The sequence below is a fragment of the Ruditapes philippinarum genome, unplaced genomic scaffold, assembly GCF_026571515.1.
Source record: "Ruditapes philippinarum isolate M1 unplaced genomic scaffold, ASM2657151v2 ctg5054_1_1_1_1, whole genome shotgun sequence".
NCBI lineage: Eukaryota > Metazoa > Mollusca > Bivalvia > Venerida > Veneridae > Ruditapes > Ruditapes philippinarum.
Genome location: NW_026858390.1, coordinates 23,881 through 45,149, shown reverse-complemented (window position 1 = coordinate 45,149; position 21,269 = coordinate 23,881). Strand labels below are relative to the sequence as shown.

Here is a 21,269-nt window from a genome sequence, read left to right as displayed (position 1 = left end):
GCAGTTGTCTTAGAGTGGGAGAAAGAAATGTCGACTTCACCTGAACTTCCTATACATCTGGGTGCGTTTCATAAAGAAACTTAAGACTAAAGTTATGACTATTCCTATGGGTGCTTCTGAGCATTCTTAAGTTTTGTCTTAAGTCATAAGTATAAAAACACGTGCGGTAACAAATATGGCGGCACTGGCTGTTTTGTTTGATGAAAGACGTGCTTTAAGGCGTGAACGTGTCTTTCGGGACCGTTCACAAGCCCTGGGCGTATATACGGACAAAGAACTTTTGTCTAGATAAAGATTTCCTAGGAATGAAATTATAAAATTGACTTATTTAATTGAGGAGGCTATCAAAATGCTCACAATGAGAGGCAAAAGTATTCCTCCCCATAAACAGGTATATCATTTTAATGGTCTGTTACTTATTTTTATTTTACAGGCTACTTTTGGTGTTGTACATCCTTAGTAACGGTTACCGAGATGTAATACAGTACACCGCTCTTCAATGGGGATTTGTTACTTCCGCAAGTACCCATATGAAATTTGACGGAATTTGACAGCTGATCTTGTTCAAATCATATCCAAATCTGCTGAAGATTGGTACAAATTTTGTCTTCGAGGATGCAATTGTTGTTTATTTAATCACTAATAATGGATACCATTGATGAATATGTCATTTAAGAGTAAAAAATGAATGCAACAAAGACCATGAACCGGAACCGAAGGTATTACTTTCTATCCATCAAAATTGTTACATGCATTAATAATAAAACTAATATAGATCTGGTAATGTTGAACAATATCGAGGTTTTTAATATGTGTTTCTGAATTTATTGAATTATGTTGAAAAACAATGCTGGGATACGTATTACTTTATGTCATCTACATGCGGGAACACGACACCACATTCCGGGCTCCCCCAGACACTTCATCCCTCATACATAGTTGGGGGAACGTTGACAAATGTATAAACAGAACTATTAAAATCATATTCTGTAGGATTGATACAGAGAACATTTTTTGGTATATTATGAGGATCTAAAAGAGGTAACTTAATGATAATTTTCTATTATTCATCGAAATTGTAAAAATTTAAAAATGTTAAAACAAGATTTAGATACTTTTGATGCAACTACTGAGTGATAAAACAAAACTTTTTCAGTGCAGGCAACCTCAAAAATATGTAACCATTTACAGTTTATGGCATACATAATTATAGACATTTGTGGACTCGTTATGCCTGAAAAAGCTATTTTATCAAATACCCATGAATTCTATTGTTCAATTACAATTTCTAAAAAACATAAATAGTTGTATTTCTCACATGTCCATGTCACTTTTGCGACTCCGTCAAACTGTTTTGCACGGTCGTTGATATATTTTGAAGTGACGTCATTTGCGCGTTAAGAAAAAGAGGATTATTTTCACTGTAAACAGACTTTTGTTGGTTATGTGATGAACAGAATATTATATTCTTGTAGATTGATTCCTTAATTTATTGAACTCCTTGAAAAAAACAATATGCTGCTCGCCAGAAGCTCGCATGATATACAACTCGTTCAATAATTTCAGTATCTACACTAATTGAATATACACTCATTTAATATCCTCTATTTCTGAACTATTTACTGCTTCTGTTACTGGTTGGCCATTCGTGTAATTGCAGCGATGAATTATTTTGTATGAAAGTCAAAAAACTACTTTATTAACATTTTTTTTGCCTTTATGGCATATGTTTTCACATAAATCTTTTCTTACCTGAGCTGATGAACATTAATATGTTGTGAATTATTTATAAAATATTATTAATCTCCAATAAATCTCATCTCAGGAAGAGAAAATATTTTAAGGCATAATGTGCCTTCAAATTTTCTACTTAATAACAACACGAAAAAACAATTGTCTCCCATGACACGATGTGTATAATTATTTTATGAAATATATTTTAATTACAGAATTTTCGTTTTATGTAGTTAGATATAGCAAATTTGAAGCAACATTTTTTTTCTCTACAAAAACGGAACACTCTTTGGGAAGTATGCCGTTTGGAAAGTTTCTTGGCTATGAGGACAAAGACAGTCTTTTAAAAAATGTCAATTTGAAAATATGGCAAAAGATAAACAGGTGAATTTATTTCCGCGCGGTGTTGAAGAAACTTTCTTATTCTATAGAAAGAGTTTGTGGAGAGAGCAAAGAAGTACAGCAGATATTTATAGTAACAAACATTACATCAGAAATTATTAAAACATTTTTTTTTAATTTTCACATCAGTAAAATAGCTGTGGTAATGTTCTTCCTTTTTCAAAAGTTTTTTTGCTGAAAACGTACTACCTAACAAGCTTTAACTTCTTGTGTCTAAAAATAAAACATGTACGAAACTTTGTCCCTGAAAAATGAAATACAATGCAAACCAAATTATATCAGATATACTGTTATACTTTTAGATCTTTTTGAAATTAAAATGTGTTTTAATAAGATAACTTTACATATGCCACAAAAATACCTTAACTGAAATAAAAAGATAAAAAGAAATATTAAATCCCATATTTATAAAGTGTCATTTTAAAAATTACTGAATGATATTTTTCATCAATGAATACACCAATCAATATTCATATTTTCAGGTGACGTGGGAAAAATTGGTTTACAGTAGCACAAAATGAATATTTTGACAATTTATAATGAGATGACGAAAACGTCGAAACATAAGTTTAGATATGAGAGAATGAAACAGATGGATAACAAATTGTGACAGCATTGTAGAATTGTGACATAATTATAATAATGTGACATAATTACCTAAAATGACGTGAATTCAGAAGTGAATGAAGAATACGTTGTACCAGTTGTATAAAACTTGATAAAACCTCAAATGGATTATAAAATTTTCTGATAAATTATGTGAACGTGTGAGATCAGGTTGTTGTGCTTGTTTTTTTTTATAATGTCAGATGCAAAGATAACATGAAAAAACAGTTTCTTAAAGGAAAACGCTTAAGTGCTGCGCACTAGCTAAGCATAGACATAAAACATACTTTTTTACATTCTTACAAAGATCAAGTAAAGCATTAAGTGTTTGTGCAAACTTCAAGAACGAATAAAGTGTGGCTTGTTTTCTTACCTTTATAAAACTGTGCCTATTTTTTAAATGAAATATTTTAAGAGAATTTAAGGCAAACTTGTATCAGAAATTTTTAATGGATTTAAAACGCTTTTCATTAATTTTTTTGGTCATTTTGAACAATAAATTGAAAATAATTTTAAGGCGAATAAACCAATATGATTTTCACACAATTCATGGTCAAGAACTACACCAAATCGTCACCGCGCAGTCTGATCAGGATCCATGCTGTTCGCTATCAGTTTCTCTACTTTCATAGGGTTTGTAAGCGAACAGCATGAGTCCTGCTCAGACTGCGCGGATGCGCAGGCTGGTCTGGATGCATGCTGGTCGCAAATCAACTATGTTGTTTTGTCATGACACGGCTCATATGTTCCAAAATATGTAATTCTAATATACACGCTTTGTAATGCAAATTCTGTATCATGTGTTATTACTTTATTTATGTATTGTGTAATTCATTCATTTTAGTTTATTTTAAAAAGTGATTCATTTTACTTATTTTCTTTAAGACATGTATGTGCTAAGTTTTACTGAACATTATTATACTTACTGTTAAGATAACCTTTCATCATATTCTAACTGAACATAAATTAAGTAGTTTGCACGACATTCGTCAAGCAGGACAACCATCAAGTATATTTGGGAGTCTGTACCATTATATTTTGGCAGTTCTTCAGTGAAATAACATGACAGGGCAATACAGATATGGCTACAGTATGATCCCATAAAAGCACGACACTCTCGCAATTTCATCAAAGTGGTAGTGTACCTTTTTTCGTTATCGTACGTTTTATTTCCGTTATCGTACTGTCGAGTTGTTGCTATCGCACGGTGTTGATTTGGTGTTTCCTTTACAGTACTGTCGTGATTTGTGTTTCAGGGCAACACGCTCTTGGGCGATGGCCTTTACATTGTTCCGTAGTTAATTTACCAAACCTTACATCATAAGATGCCGTGTGCACGCGGTGTCTAGTAGATATGCATTCGTCTACTTAGCAATGGAGAACATTTTAGACTTAATTTTGTGCTTTTTTGTTGTTTTTTTTTTTTTTTTTTTGTTTTAACAAAATCACATTGTTTTCAAATTTTCTAATTAAAATAGCTTTTCTTACGTACAACATGTCACCGAGCTTTAAGAAATTAAGGAATTTAACTGAAGTGAAAATGCCATGTTTGAATATCATATTCCTTTTATCATTATCTAATTTTATTTACCGAACAAAAAACGTGCCAATGGGCCAGGTAATATTTGATCGTTCAAAAACTTAACAGTTGAGAGAGGTAACGACTGGGGCAGTGTAACTTACTTCATTTGCTCCGCCTGTATTGAACTTCGACGCCGCCTTAAATTGTCGCCATATTAATATGATGCTCTGTATGCTAGCATTTAGTCTTCGTTGACGGAGGGAAGGGAACCAGGACAAATATGATCAATATCACTATCTACAACATTTAGACCCATCCTAGCGCACGCCTAATATCAGAGAAGCGGTTCTGTATCAACCGCCTAGCTCAACCATTAAGTTTCAGACAGACCCATCTATAGAACAGTTCGTCCTTAAAAACATTCGAACCTAATTATGCAATTCGCACCAATATTTAAATGGACATATTCTCGGCACAACGAAGATATTTTCTTTACCTCTGCCTTTGTCTTGAACTTATTTTAAGTAAACCAATAATTTCAATTTCACTTGTTATCCATTTTGTTTTGCTTCGACCAGACCTTTTACTCTTTGTCGCAACAGACAAACATTTCAGTATTTCAGACATGGCATTACTTTGTGAATTTATGCATTTGGTTCTACTTTTTCCCCAAAAATATCCAACTCAATTATTAAACAATGAGCACATACCAAGAACATGGAGAAAAAATATTAGCGATTCGGTTACTCAACTGTAATAGAGAACGATTTTCAAGGCTGATTTTGTAAATTACCTGTGACTGTTCACTGTGACTTTGATTGCGTCTTTGATGCTCAGGATCAACATTTAACTTGTAATCAAGTAAAATGATCTCATTAAAAACCCATAAAAGTATGCATATGTTATGTATAAACTTGGTTCAGTTTTTATACACTTCGATAACGTGGGCGCAAATAGTGTTTCGTGTTAAACATTCAATGTAACGTATATCATTTAAGTACGATATGTGTGTCTGACGCAATAGACAAACAATTATAATTTCAAGAAAAAGGACGATTATTTTTTATTTGCATTTGGACGTAAAAAGGTATCTTTTTCTAATATGGTTATTTGTTCAAAGAGGATTACTGTTACCGATGCTATATAAGTTAATTGATCTTACGATGGCAGTTATCTTTTATCGAAACATTTTAAGGCATTTACATTGATTTCTATAACAATTGAATTTCCGGACTGTGTGTGTGTGTGTGTGTGTGTGCGTGCGTGCGTGCGTGCGTGTGTGTGCGTGTGCATGTGTGTGTGTGTTCGTGTTTTTATTCTTTGTCTGACTTTCGTACGCAAATATTTACTGACATATCAGCTTCACTGGATATCTAAATAGTAATTATCATTTTCACCGCAAGTGGGCGACTCAAATCTCACAAAATTTCTATAGTAAGCGTTAAGAGAAAAATTATCATTTGACTCAATGCTCAAATTTGATTGCAACGGCAATTTTTTTGCCTGGTTTTATGATATAAACAACGCTGTGATAAACAGAACGTCATATTTTAGCTTAGGACCTAGGACGTTATATAACTTGATATTAAATAATAGTTCTATCTTCATTTTTATTTTTGGTCAAAGACTCTATACTTCAATCATATTTAATTCATGAAGAAAGTAAGATATTCAATGACACGCGCTTTGATCCACAATGTGTTAATTTTCATAGATAAGCAGCGCTATTCAGAAATTGAAGGAGTTATAACATATGAATCATAAGTAAGGACATTTTTTAAAACGCAAATTTGTCTCAGCTTTTGACACGAAAACACATGATAAAATGCCTCTACAAAACTACAAAATATCCTTATTGCCGTCTTAGCATATGCACATACACGTTCATGCATGCCCTATAATACAGTATCGACAAGATAAAGCTCACAGAATAAATTTTTCAGTCGATTGCAAGAGTTACTCAGTTTTTCTATTTCAGTAAGAAGGGTTATAAACTGGAAAATAAAATAAAATATATTTTTGTCTAAAACGTAAAAACATTTTCTTATCAAATTTATAATAAACATCTTGCAACGCAGTTGATATATTTGTATGAACATCTTGAAGTAGTGCAGATCAGTAACATAGTAATAAATGATATATGTATATCAAACCTTTGAAGTTTTTATTTATAATAATGATTTTAATTGATCAGAGATTGTGTTTGAAATCAGTGTTAATGTCATTACATGGATATCTGTAGTTGTACACACTTTAAGAAGCCAGGAAATAATGACGGAATATAAACAAGATGATGGCGATGGTCACAGTATAACCTACCTGGATACCGACGGCTATACAACTTGTACATTTGGAAAACCAACAGAAATCGCGAAGAGAATCAGAGAAATGACAAACTTCAAATGTAGACCAGATGATGTTTTTATATGCGCACCTGTTAAGTCAGGTAAATGTTTTTATTTCTTCATGTAGCACACATACTGAAAAGATTAGCTTAAAGGAACAAAAAGGAATTGCGACGACAAAATACAGTCAGCCAGGACTTCCGAAAAGCAAACAGTCGGCAACCGGCTACCATGTTTTTATTTCTTTTATTTAAAATATATGCATTTTACTTGTCCTATGAGTTGTGTGAACCAAAAATTGTTTACTTTACCGTATGTCTTTTTAAATAAATCCCGAAATGTTTATTGACCAAAACATAGTGACTTAACTTTAATTAGCTAAATAATTGTTATAGCTTTATTCATTAACATCTGTTTAATCATAAATGGATAAAGTATCTAGAAATTAGCAAAGACATCGAAGATCGAAGATCAAACTTCAGTGTATAGTGAATTCCGACCTAGCTCGGAGATCAAAATTAAAATAAACAAAAGCTGAATTTCGAGCTGGAGTTGAATTTTGAGCTTGCTCGAAAATTGAAATTCAGAGTCACAAAGGCCGAATTTCAAGCGGGAGTTGAATTTCGAGTTGGCTTGAAGATTGAAATTCAAATTTTGTAAAGACCGAATTTCGATTTGGAGTTGAATTTTGACCTGGCTCGAAGATCGAAATTCAAAATTTTCAAAAGTTGAATTTCGAGCTAGCGTTTAATTTCCAATCAGCTCGATGATCCAAATAAAAAAGAATTGCAATAGACGAATTTCGAGATGCTGTTGAATTTCGAGCTGAATCGAAGATCGAAATTCAAAATTTGAGAAAGGCCGATTTCGAACTGGACTTTTATTTTGAGCTTGGTCGAAGATCGAAATCCAAACTTTTTTAAAGTCGAATTTTGAGCTGAAGTGGAATTTGAGCTAGCTCGAAGATCAAATCAAAATTTTTATAAAGTCGAATTTCGAAATGGAGTTTCATTCAATTTACATGACTTACCTCATTTATTGACAGGAGTCATTGATACATATAATAATTATAAATAAACCTTAATTTCAAATGAAATAAGCCATTTTAAAGACTCTTCATCCCATTTCTAATCGGAGGTATAAAATCATCTATATGTTTTAAATTAGGTTCTATCATCTCAAATTGTATTTCGCATGTAAATCAGTTTGTTTTGTGCAAAAATGATTATCATTTATAAGAATTGTTAACTTGTTTAATTTACACTTTTGAACTATAGTACGAGTATTGCGCCAATAAAAGAACAGGTTTTATCAGATAGTTAAAATGACAATAATCATCAAGATGTAAGTAGAAGAATTAAACATTTAAAATATATGTGGTCGCAAAGCAAATGACAAGAAAACCTTTAGGAAAATGAAGGGCCGTTTGAATAAACATTTATAGAATCTATATGTTTATTAGTAAGTCATGAAAATTGTGAAAGTGTTAACATATCCGCTTAATCAATAAGAAAAATCAGCTGATCTTGTCATAAGAGAAATGACACAATGACCAGGAACAATTAATTATGATTGTAGTCAACTCAGTTAAACAGATAAAATCATGGATTTTATGGAGTTCTATAAACCTACTATCATGTTCTCATTTTAGGCAGGAAAAAATACGACAGTTAGTAACGTATACATTGAAGATTGGACTATATATAAACAATAGTATTATGCTTCAATGAATTAGTCATATTATAAGATCTTGATCATATTGACATGTAGTTGAGTTAACGAGTACTTTGCTGTCAAAAACCCGTATAATGACATTATGCAAGCAATAAAACCAGCAAAATATGAACATATACAGAAAGGAACATTTCGTATTTAACACAGGCATGATCTACTTTACTTAGATTTAATGCTTTTATACATTTAACCGGAGATGAAATCTCTCATGCATAAATAAAGTTTTTACCTTAATATGTCATAAATTTTAATATGTACGCCTCTAATCATTTACATGGTACATTTTGCAAATAATTTGCTCTTAAACTGTTAGATTTTCATATTGATTAGATCAAAATGCTTTTAAAATGTTTTACCATAAAATGTATTACTTTTCTCTAACTATTAACTAATTGTTTTTTGTCCCAGCCAGCGATAAGCACGTAAACAACCAGAATATGTTAAAAGTAAAGAGCATGATTGAATATAAGGCTTCAGCAATGAAGCTAACTTGCTTTGAAATCTTTTTTAATTAAATTTTATAATCCCAAAAAATTGTAAAGCGTAACATGTTTACAAAGTATATACAATGTACATACAACATATGAAAATAATATACATATGCATAGTTTAGTTACATTAAAATATAAAAGATAGAATAACAGGTGAAATTATTTTATAATTGTAAAATAATGACATATCGGTGTATATTGTTGTCTTAAGCTTACGCGAAAGTTAAGACTAGACTATGTATAAAATCATTTATTTTAAACATGAACATTGGAATATTCATCATAGGTGACCTACTTAGTTCCACAATACCTTGGCGATGAACTTTCGCCTATAACATGTACAAAGATACGTTCGATCATCACCACTCGCAAATATTCAAAGAGCATTTTAACTTATAAACGAAAAAGATATTTTAGATGAGAGAAGAATACCATGCATATAAAGTCCATCACAAAAAAAAACAACTAAGTTAAAACTACTCTTCGTTGTTTTAGCAATTTTATAAAACATCGTCCTTTTATACATGTACATTTAGTGACGACTAAATAAAAAAAATACTTATTTTCTAACAAATGGAAAAGAATATACGTGCATGCTTTTTCATGCAATGTTACACACGTGTTATAAGTATATTACGGTAACTTAAAATATCCAGTATAGCAAAACAGGTCATGCAAAGAAAACTTTTATCTATGTATTGGTATTATAATTTACACAAATATATTTCTTCTTTTTTTGACGTTAGTGTCATCTGACCTTAACTAATACAAATTTCAGAATAACCACCATTACTGAATTCGTTTTTCTTGCTCTATACCTGTCCATTCGAAATTCGACATTTTAAAATTTTAGATTTCGATCTTCGAGCCACCTTCAACTCCAGTTCGAAATTAGGCTATTGCATTTTTTTTTTCATTTCGATAATGGAAATTAAACTCCAGCTCGAAATACAGCTTTTGCAAATTTTGAATTTCGATCTTCGAGCTGACTGGAAATTAAACTTCAGCTCGAAATTCGGCTTTTACAAATTTTGAAATTCGATCTTTGAGCTAGCTCGAATTTCCACTTTAGCTCAAATTAAACTTGAATTTCGATCTTTAAGCCAGCACGAAATTCAACTCCAGCTCGAAATTCGGCCCTTAACGAATTTTCAATTAAGATCTTCGTGCCAGCTCGAACTTTAACTCCAGCTCGAAATTCGGCTTTTGAAAATTTCGAGTTTCCATCTTCGAGCTAGATCGAAATTCAACTCAAGCTCGAAATTCGACTTAAGCAAATTTTGAATTTCGATCTTCGAGCAAGCCCGAAATTCAACTTCAGCTCGAAGTTCAGTTTATGTTAACTTTAAATTTCGATCTTCGAGCCCAATCAAAATTTAACCCTTGCTGGAAATTCACTTTTGCTTACTTTGAATTTCGAATTTCCAGCCAGCTCGAAATGCTAGTCCAGCTCGAAATTCGACTTATGCGAATTTCGATCCAGCTCGAAATTCGTCTTTTGAAAATGTTGAATTCCGATCTTAGAGCCAGCTCAAAATTCAAATCGAGCTCGAAATTCGATCTAAGTTCTATCTTCAAATTAAGCTACTTCGAAATTCAACTCCTCGAAATTCAGCTTTTGCAAATTTTGATTTCGATCTTCGAGCCAGGTTGAAATTCAACTCCAGCTCGAAATTCGGCTTTTGCAAGTTTCGACGTTCGATCTTTGAGACAGCTCGAAATTCAACTCCAGCTTTGCAAAATTTGAATTTCGATCTTCGAGCCAGCTCGAAATTCAACTCAAGCGCGGGAATTGGCTTAGCTTACTTTAAATTTCGATCTTCGAGCTAACTCAAAATTAAAGGCTGGTTGCAATTTTAGCTTTTGTTTTCTTTGAATTTTGAGTTTCGAGCTATCTCGAAGTTTAAAGGTCGAAATTAATTAAAAGCTGAATTCCGATCTTCGATGTCAGTGCTAACTTCTTGGTACATATGGAAAATAGACAGTATGTTCGATTTATAAAGTTTGATATCATATCATTACAATTGAACAAAACAAATGTTGTAACGTTTCAACACTCAATAAATTATTGGTTTTTAAACGAAATAAAACTTTAGTGTTTCTTGCAGGTACACACTGGACATGGGAAATTATTTCCATGATGTTTAAAGGGAAAGCCGAAACTATTGAAAGAAGCAAAATTGAAAATATGCTGGAGGGCTCTTCTTGGGACTTACTGGAAAGTTTGCCATCCCCTCGGGTATATCTGCTTTATATAAGACTACAATAATATTTTAACCAATTACCTCTAATACAAAGGCAGCTAGATATTACTAATTGAGCAGAATGTCACAAAACTCCAACTCTATACCAAACTGTGCATATAGCCGCGCATTACTTAAAACGCAAATAATATACGACAATAGTCTTAAACAGAAGATGGTCCCAACACACTAGGAAGCGGTAGGTCCATCTCATGGGCGGCTGAACATTGAGCATTCGTCGCAGAAGTGTTGGATAAATTTGGCATTTATTCTATCTTTTGATGTCGTTGGTAAATTTTTAACAGAGTTTTAAAGTTTTACTAGAAACATTTTCTTACTTAAGTTATAAACAATTAATCCTTTTATTATTTCAGGTACTAAACACCCATGTCTATTACAGTCGCCTTCCAGAGAAAGCAAAAGAACTCGGTTGCAAAATGATTTACGTGCTTCGAAATCCGAAGGATTTGGCTGTATCCCTATACAATCATACTAAGGGTATAACTTTGTACAATTACGACGGCAAATGGGATCACTTTCTTCCGTTGTTCTTACAAGGAAGAAGTAAGTTCAATTATCAAATAAAGATGCTATAGTTAATAGTATAAATGATTTTATTTACTTTTCTTTGATAACATAGAACTTGTAAATTAAAGAAAGGACCACCAAGGACAAAAAAGAACAAATAACATTTTTAGGTAGGATTTCAAACTGTCAATGTACTTGAGTTTAGGACCAGAACTTAACAATGATGAAGTAAGAGCGTTTAAAAGGTAAAGCATTTAGAAAAGAAACATATGGCCACTGTTGTTTATAATCAATTGAAAATAATTATCGAGGAAAGATATTGAGCTTGACAAGAATGTTTCTGTTTGTTATATCAGCGGAATACAACAGTTGGTTCGAATATGTCTTAGAGTGGGAGAGAGAAATGTCGACTTCACCTGAACTTCCCATACATCTAGTCTATTATGAGGACCTAAAAGAGGTAACTTAAGGATAATTTTCTATAATTCATCGAAATTGAACTTATGTTAAAATAATAAGATTAAGATACTTTTGATGTAACTATTGAGTGATAAAACAATACTTCTTCTGTGTAGGCAATTTCAAAAATATGTAATCATTTACATTTTATGTCACAATTATAAACATTTAAGGACTCATTATGACTAAAATGCTAATTTTATCAAATACCCCTGAATTTTAATGTTCAATTACAATTCTAAAATACCGAAATAGTTGTATTTTTCACATGCCCATGTCACTTTTGCGACTCCGTAAAACTGTACTGCATGGTCGTACATATATTTTGACGTGATGGCATTTGCGCTGCTAGAACAAACGAGGATTATTATCAATGTAAACAGATTTAATGTTGGTTATGTTATAAACAGAATATTATATTCGTGAAGATTGATTACTTAATTTATTGAACTCGTTGAAAAAACAATTATAATGCTCGCCAGAAGCTGGCATAAAATACAACTCGTTTAATAATTTCAGTATTGAATCTACACTCATTTAATATCCTCTATATCTGAACTATCTACTGCTTCTGTTACTGTTTGGACATAAGACTAGTGTAATTATAGTGAGTGAGTAGTTTTTATGAAAGTCAAAATACTACTTATTAACAATTTTTCTACATTTATTGCATATGATTTCACATAAAGCTCTTCTTATCTGAGCTGATAAACATTAATGTAATTTTGAATGATTTATAAAATATCATTAAACTCGTGTAAGTCTCAACTCAAGAAGAGAAAATATTTGTTAGGCATACTGTGCCTTCAAACTTTCGTCCAAAACACCACGAAAAAACAATTGTCTCCCATGACACGATATGTCTAATTATTTTCAGAAATATATTTTAATTACAGAATTATATTTTCATTTTATATAGTTTTATGTAGCAATTTTAAAGCAACATTTTTTTACAAAAAAACAGAACTCTCTTTTGGAAGTATCCCGTCTCGGAAGGTTTCTTGGCGTTGATGACAAAGACGGTCTTTTTGAAGCCATTAGTAGAAAATGTCAATTTGATAATATGGCAAAAGATAAACAGGAGTATTTATATCCGTGTGGTGATGAAGAAACTTTCTCATTCTATAGGAAAGGTTTGTAGAGAGAGAGAAAAAAAAGTACAGTAGATGTTTATAGAAACAAACATTACATCAGAAGTTATTGAGACATTTTTTGCAATATTCTTGCGTTTTCGAAAGTTTCTTTTTTGTTGAAAAACATACTACATATACTAAACAAGCTTAAACTTCTTCATTGTGTCTAAAAATAAAACAGTTTTGAGACTTTGTGCATAAAATATGAAGACAATGCAAATCAAATTATGGCAAATATAGCTGTTACACTCTGAGATAATTTGGCAATCAAAATGTTTGTAGTAAGATAACTTAAGTATCCTTTATATATGTCACACAGTACCTTTAATAGAATATAAAGAAATGTTAAATCCCATATTTATAAATTGACATGGTTATAACTGAATGATATTTTTCATCAATGAATACACCAATCAATATTCATATTTTCAGGTGACGTGGGAGACTGGAAGAACTGGTTTACAGTAGCACAAAATGAACATTTTGACAAGGTCTATAGTAAAATGATGAAAACGTCGAAACATAAGTTTAGATATGAGAGAATGAAACAGATGGATAACAAATTGTAACAGCATTGTAGAATTATAGCAGCATTGTAGAATTGTGAAATAATTATAACAAGCATTTGATAGTATTGCGGGCAATACAGGAGTCCCCTACCGGTCCCTCAAAAAGTTCTTTAATTGTCATACACTCCTGTGTATTGCCATTTATAATGAATTTGAGGATGAAGTCTGTATTTGAAAATATCAACCACAAAACATAATAAAATAAGTTTGTCTATATCACAGTAATGTGTTAAGTTTCCATGCTTAGTAAGGAAATTTTGTTTATACAACCTTGTCATATTATTACGATGTGGGATTTTAAAGTAAATCCTATAAGGAATGAAGAAGTTGGAGTGAAAATACCAGTTTCTCGAAAAAAATCTAAGTTCAAGGGGGACATAATTCTGGAAATAGTCTTGCTAGAGTATTTAACCTTCTCAAAAATGTCGAGTGATAATAAGAAACATATATATGAAGTTTGAAGTAGATACATTTGGAAATAAAGAAGTTATTTAAAAAAGACAACATTTTTTCCCCTAAAAAATCTAAGTTCAAGGGAGGTAATACTGATATTTTTTTGTGCTAGAGTTATAAACCTTGTCACATATGATGTGGTTGATGACCAGAAACTTATATTTAAAGTTTGAAGTAAACACCTTAAGAAATAAAGAACATATAGTGAAAAAGCTGAAAAATTTAAATCAGAAATCTTGAAATTCAGGCTATTTGTTGCCATAGCAACCAGAATTTTCAACATAGGAAGAAAAGAAAAAGATGTGCATAATCTCCAGACTGCCATCTACCCATATTTCAAGTTTCATAAAAATATTTTCAGTACTTTTTGAGTTATCACTGGATCCAGTTTATGTGTTAAATTTGACATATTTTCAGACTATTTGTTGCCATAGCAACCAGAATTTTCAACATAGGAAGAAAAAAAAAGACGTGCATAATCTCCATACTGCCATCTATCCATATATCAAGTTTCATAAAAATATTTTCAGTACTTTTTGCGTTATCGCGGGATCCAGTTTTGTGGACGGACGGACTGACAGACAGACGGACAGACAGACAGACGGACAGACGGACGGAGGGTAAACCTAAAGTCCCCTCCGGTTAAACCGGTAGGGGACTAATAATGTGACATAATAAGATATAATAACGTGAAGTCAGAAGGTCTGATTGAAGAATACGTTGTACCAGTTGTATAAAACTTGATAAAACCTCAATGGATGATAAAATACTCTTCTGATAAATTATGTATGTGTATAAATAATATACGTATATTATACAGATTTAATAGTATAATTGGTTGTATAATAAGGCAAACAGCCGTTGTGATAAGATATATATACTCGTACGTTAATGTTTTATTAGTTTTATGTGTTTATGAGTTATAGCCCGTTTCAAAGTTCAAGCAACAATGTACTGTTGTCTATGTTTTCACAATTAAAAGAATGTAGAAAGTGAGGGTTAGTGCGTTAGTGCGCGCCCACCGATTTTTACTGTTAGGGATTTAAGAGCACAATAATTACAATTCATTTAAAGGTAACTATAGTCTTTGTTTGTTTGTTTGTTTGTTTGGAATCACGGAATCATGTATGTACATGTGTTTTAATTTTAAACCCTGAAGAGTATTCAAAATAAATGATGATTTGACATAAGCAACATTCTAATAACTTTATGTTGTTGAGAACTCTACTAGGTTTTTATCAACAAAGATGTTTAGAGTTAAATCTGCTTTATTACCATATTTATAAATAATCTAGTGTTGCCCTAGAAGAAATGTTGGAAGGCTAAACTTGTATAAGTTGGTAATTCGTTCCAAGGTAATATATAGGATTGAATGACGGACATACCATAATATTTCTGTTCATCTGGTTAATTAAGCATAATTAGCATAAATGTCGTGTCGCAATCAGTATTGATGTAAAGGATCATTTTTCCGACTATTGCTATTACGTTCAAAGGTAATGTGTTCTATTTTTTTTCAATATAACTTCTGTCATTTGATATATATCCTTGATATATATCCTTATCCTACTTCTTTCAAAATAATTTGAACTAAACCAGATCTAATTACACCCGTTAAAACATCAGTTCTTCGTAATGTAGTATTTTTAAAGTTTCTTTTTCATATTTTGTACATTTATCCCATATAAATGACGCATATTCAAGCGTTGAAAGAAGGCAATCACAATCAGAGGGGCCCAGCACAGTGTTAGGAGAGTGTAAAAAAGTAATTCAAGAAAAAATATAAACTGTATATATAATATATAGACAAGGGGTTGAACACGCCAAATCGGTCAATTGTCATTAGTCCAATACAAGTCAAAATTACAAAGTCATTCTTACGTAAATCATATAAAGCTATCAAATTGAAACTGAATGACATCACTAGACGTTGACAATAACATTTTGTCCCTACTTAAACCCTTTGTGAACAACAAAGCGATATTTCAGATGGAAAATCGTATTTTTGCTTGGTCGGGCACGACCGTGTAACCAGTCCCAATTTTCTACGTGTAAAAACGCAATTCCAAACAATGACAGTGTATCATCCCGCAATAAATCGATAAAACACATTCAAAGAAACAACTTACCGCTGGATATTGATTTTTAAAATGTTTTATAACAGTTAAAACAACTTATTTCTGAATGTGAAAATGAAAGTTGTAATCCGAATCCATTGATTTATCACGTGACCAATTTGCAACGGAAAATTTCATTGGTTGATTACTGTTTCCTGTCCTGCAAGGTAGGTTTCTACGAAGCTGCAATGTAAACAAATGTGCATTGCTCGTTACGAAAAATATAAATGAAAATGACTTTAAACCAAAAACAAAGAGATGCTTTAAGCATTGCAACTGATGGACACAACCTTCTATAAGGATCGGCTGGTACTGGTAAAGGCCATTTTATTACTGAAATTTGTAAGGCATTGACTGAAAAAGGTAAACAAGTAAAACTGACATGCAGCATGGGCATAGCATGTGCAGTGTACCCAACCCATTTAAAACCAATGACAATACACAACTTCACTGGAATAGATGATGGAAGGCATGATCCGAATGTGTCAGTATTAAAAAACAATGCCAAGTGTGACAAGATTATAGATGCAATTATGACAACAGATGTATTTCGGCATTTTCTAGTTGGGTGGTTCCAATATTCCTACTACTTGAATAATGTTGAATCACCCTTAGGATATGTTGTCTGCTTTTTAAATTTGTCTTTTGATGTCTTTTCTGTGATACGCAGGTTTCATAACCTCTGATCCCCTTTCAAAATTCCATTTTATTTAATTCCGCCCATTGTTTTCTCGTTTAGGGCACACGCTTTTTATTACTTGGGGACCATACGCCGCTTTTCATGGAATGGCACGAAAGTGTCACATTGAAGGTTCCATGATAACCGCCGTATGAACACATCTGCGGTTGTTTCTAAATTCAAAATTTTATCATTTCACGTTTAAATGTTGAATTCTGCTAAAGCCGGTGCTAGGGGCGTGGACGGTAACTTGCACTTTCCAGTACCTTTCATGAACAGGCTCAATCAAACCGACCCTGCAACATTTTCAATTTTGCTGTGTTGGGCTTTCTTTAGGGATTCTGTATTTATCTATTTTTTAATAGTAGATGAATGTTCTATGATAAGTAAACGTATATTTAAGTCCATAAAGAAGGTTTGTGAAATTAAAAATCCATGTAAAATATTTGAAGGTATTCAAATTATATTCAGTGGTGACTTTGTCATCTCCCACCTGTACCGAACAAAAGGTACAATGACGATGGCACATATTGATTTTTAAGTGAGTTCTTTCAAACTTGTTTCTCTCACACAGTAACATTAACTCAAAATGTGCGACAGGATGAGGAACATTTTGTTAAAGTTAAATCTGATACATTTCAAAGCAATTTAACAGAATGTTTCATAGAATTCATGAACAGTGTCAATAAACCTTTACCAGGCAATTGTGACAACGTTAAATTATTTTCAACCAATTTATCAGTGGATACATACAATCACCAGTGTTTACTGAATTCTCCTGGAGACCTGTTTGAGTCCAAAGCAACAAACAATGGGAATGGAGCAGAGCTGAAATCTTTGACAGCGCCTAAAAGATTATGGTTGAAGCTTGAATGTCCAGAGATTTTGCTGCGAAATTTAAGTGACACACTTGTGAATGGGTTGAGGGGAATATTGAAGTATGCTACTGAGAAAGAACTGGCAGTGTACTTTCCCAGCTTACAAGACACAAACATTGCATAAAGAGTCCTTTACAGGAAATACTTATATGTCATGTCAGAGCCTTTTCTGTTTAAATTTAAATCAGTAATAACATTATGTTTAAAACACATACATGCTAGTCTAAAGTAATTAGTAATTGCCTGAATTAGTTTGTGTACATTTTTTCAAAAATGTTAAAAAATATTAATTATTCATTTGAAATTAACAATGGAAAATATAGCATTTTCCCAATGTAAAGTAAAATAGTGATATTAATATAGCTAAGAGCAGGGTTTTCTATTCATTACATACAGAATACATATTTTTCAGACTTGAAGTAATATATTTAAGACACGTCAGTTAGGGGTTGCGATTTCTAGGAACAAAGTGATCCCTCGGAAGCATTAATCACAACAAAATTACATATCGACTGTAGTAATATATTTAAGACACGTCAGTTAGGGGTTGCGATTTCTAGGAACAAAGTGATCCCTCGGAAGCATTAATCACAACAAAATTACATAAGAATTGCAGAGTCGGTTTGATTGAGTCTGTACATGTGGGATAATGAATACGAGCAACATCCTTCACGCCCTCTAGCACCTCAATTCTCAACACTTAATAGTGCTGGCATCAATGATCCCGTAGGACCAGAAAATATAACAACACTGAAGTGAAGTACGGGGCAAGTTTTTTTTTACAGCTTCCACACGGCACTTGACACCTGCTGTTGTGAAGTGGAAACAAAGTGATTCCTCGGAAGTATTAAACACAACAAAATTACATAAGAATTGCAGACACGGTTTGATTAAGTTTGTACAGGAGGGATAATGAATAAGTGCAACATCCCTCACACTCCCTAGCACCGACTTGGGCGGTACTCAATTCTTAACACTTAATAGTGCTGGCAAGTCTTTAAGTCTTTACAGGTTTTCGTGTAATCAATTTTCACCCGAGGTACATATTAAGCCACCTGGTGCTATCAAACAGATTTCGGATATGAAAAGCAATGGAATGAATCGGATATTAAAAGCAATGGAATGATTGAACAAGTTAATAAGAATCACAACCTATCCAAACAATGAAAAAAAATATTTGTTTCTTTCTAATGTAATGATACATATTTAGCTTGATTATTTAATGACGTACTCACCTTCGTGTCATCACTGGCAAAACACTTGATTTGAATTCTAATCAACCACTGGAGGTATGCCTATTTAACTTTTAGCAATACCATTTTTTTCTAGATGACATTTTAGATTGTTGTCCAAAATCTAATATTCGTGCATGGATAATTACTGAATAATTTATTTGAGATTTTCTTGAATAAACTTTTTGTTACTGTTCACTTTTAATCAATGTAGTAACATAATTCTGGTCCTTCACACTTATTGATTCGCGTATGTTTGATGTTGAGAACTATGGAGGGCGTTCGTTGCCAAAATTCCAGACATGTAAAGTGTTCCTTTTTAAAATGACTTTTGAAAATTCGAACTTATATTCCTACCATTTTTTATTGTACCCTTGCATAGCACATAATATGTCTCTTAATTCAATCTTTTAATTGAAGGTTCCCGCCTTTATATTACAAGTTTACATATAGATCGTAACAACTGACCTAACATGGAAAACGACAACAAATTTACAAGTTCTTATCTTCCATTGCATGCAATACATATGCATGTTTGCACACTTATAGATCTGAAATATACAAATGAAATGTAAATCTTAAATACAGACAAAAAGAGTTTAAGAAAACGAGTTACCAGTTGTAGAACTACAACAGTACGTTAACACAGTAACATGTTTAAAATGACAAAAGTAGATTCACAAAGTTAAACGATTTTAAGTCAAGCATAACGCCCCGCCCCTCTCTGAGTATTTACGAACTTCTATTGCGGACAGGTATAAAACGGCGCCTCTCCCGTATTTCTAAATAAAACTTAAGGACAACATACGGCATTTTTCATAACAAACATGTATATTTGTAACATTTGTTACAAAAGTTTTGTCAATAGCAACATCACTTGAAAATTGCTGATTTTACCGTTTATGATGAAGATAACTTATGCATTAACTTATTATTTAACATTGTGTTTTCCTGAGAAACATCGGCGATATGGACATTTTAGGGGAAACAATGACCAACTTCAAGGAAGTAATTTTATTGATAATCTAAAAACAATCCAATATTTTTATTGGTATCATTGAAAATTATATTTGCACAAATTTCATTTTCAACAGAAACTATGCAAGTATTTGCAAAAATAGGATTTTAAAGCGGCCATCGAGATTTCCTTTTCGAAATCCAGAAAATACTTATCCGTAGCACAAATGTACAATCTTTAATAAGTATGAATAAAAACTTTTTGCACTTGTTCATTATCCCTCATGTACAGACTCAATCAAACCGAGTCTGCAATTCTTATGTAATTTTGTTTTGATTAATGCTTCCGAGGGATCACTTTGTTTCCAGATTTTTTATAATTCATAACAGCAGGTGTCAAGTGCCGTGTGGCAGCTGTAAAAAGTTGCCCCGTACCTCACTTCAGTGTTGTTATATTTTTCTGGTCCTTCGGGATCATTGATGCCAGCGCTATTAAGTGTTGAGAATTTAGTACCGCTCAAGCCGGTGCTAGGGGGCGTGAGGGATGTTGCACTTGTTCATTATCTCTCATGTACAGACTCAATCAAACCGAGTCTGAAATTCTTATGTAATTTTGTTGTGATCAATGCTTCCGAGGGATCACTTTATTTCCAGATTTTTAATGTACTTGTTCACTGTCTTTTTTTTTGAATAAAGTATTTAAAGGAAGCGACGTGATTTTCATGCCGAATATATGAGTGTGGTTAAATGTTGAATTTTGCTTAAGCCTGTGCTAGTGTGCGTGGACGGTAAATTGCACTTTCCAGTACCGTCCATGAACAGGCTCAATCAAACCGAGCCTGTAACATTTTCAATTTTGTTGTGTTAAACTTTCTTTAGGGATTCTGTTTTTCTCTATTTTAAGAGAGAAAAAATAAACAAAGATAAGTTTGAAACAAAATTTTTGATACGTCTACGTATTTAAATTTCATCACTAGAAAGTTCATGAAAGATTCTTTTACTTGAGTATAAAATTATGAGAATTTACCAAAAAATACAATAAAAAGTTAGTAGTGGGCGACATGTTTCTCTTACTGAATTTAAGAGTGTGTCTTGTTTTTTTACTTGGGGACCATGTGCCGTTTTTCATGGAATCGCAATTACGTGTCACATTGAAGGTTCCATGATAATCGCCATATTAACACTTC

At 32.4% G+C, this 21,269-nt stretch overlaps 1 protein-coding gene across 3 annotated transcripts; it reads left to right on the top strand.

Moving 5' to 3' along the window:
• Window positions 1-5,193: 5,193 nt before the first annotated feature.
• Window positions 5,194-15,297, top strand: LOC132753053 (sulfotransferase 1B1-like). 3 transcript variants are annotated; one of them, XM_060743463.1, is made up of 8 exons: window positions 5,194-5,351; window positions 6,507-6,710; window positions 10,943-11,073; window positions 11,452-11,641; window positions 11,962-12,065; window positions 13,029-13,197; window positions 13,630-13,815; window positions 14,882-15,297. In XM_060743463.1, exons 2-7 carry the CDS (start codon window positions 6,536-6,538, stop codon window positions 13,764-13,766), a joined length of 906 nt encoding a protein of 301 aa, XP_060599446.1. In that variant the 5' UTR covers window positions 5,194-5,351; window positions 6,507-6,535; the 3' UTR covers window positions 13,767-13,815; window positions 14,882-15,297. The 3 variants fall into 3 exon arrangements, with proteins under 3 accessions (XP_060599446.1, XP_060599447.1, XP_060599448.1); XM_060743464.1 differs by lacking the exon at window positions 14,882-15,297 and having other exon boundaries at window positions 13,630-13,958; XM_060743465.1 differs by lacking the exon at window positions 14,882-15,297 and having other exon boundaries at window positions 13,029-13,221; window positions 13,630-13,763.
• Window positions 15,298-21,269: the final 5,972 nt, after the last annotated feature.

Excerpts from the sequence above, each read along its gene's own strand:
- LOC132753053 (XM_060743463.1), top strand. The coding sequence starts at position 6,536 with ATGACGGAATATAAACAAGATGATGGCGATGGTCACAGTATAACCTAC. Across the intron at positions 11,642-11,961 it reads GTTGTTCTTACAAGGAAGAA|CGGAATACAACAGTTGGTTC; the intron begins GTAAGTTCAATT and ends TTGTTATATCAG. Across the intron at positions 12,066-13,028 it reads ATTATGAGGACCTAAAAGAG|AACTCTCTTTTGGAAGTATC; the intron begins GTAACTTAAGGA and ends ACAAAAAAACAG.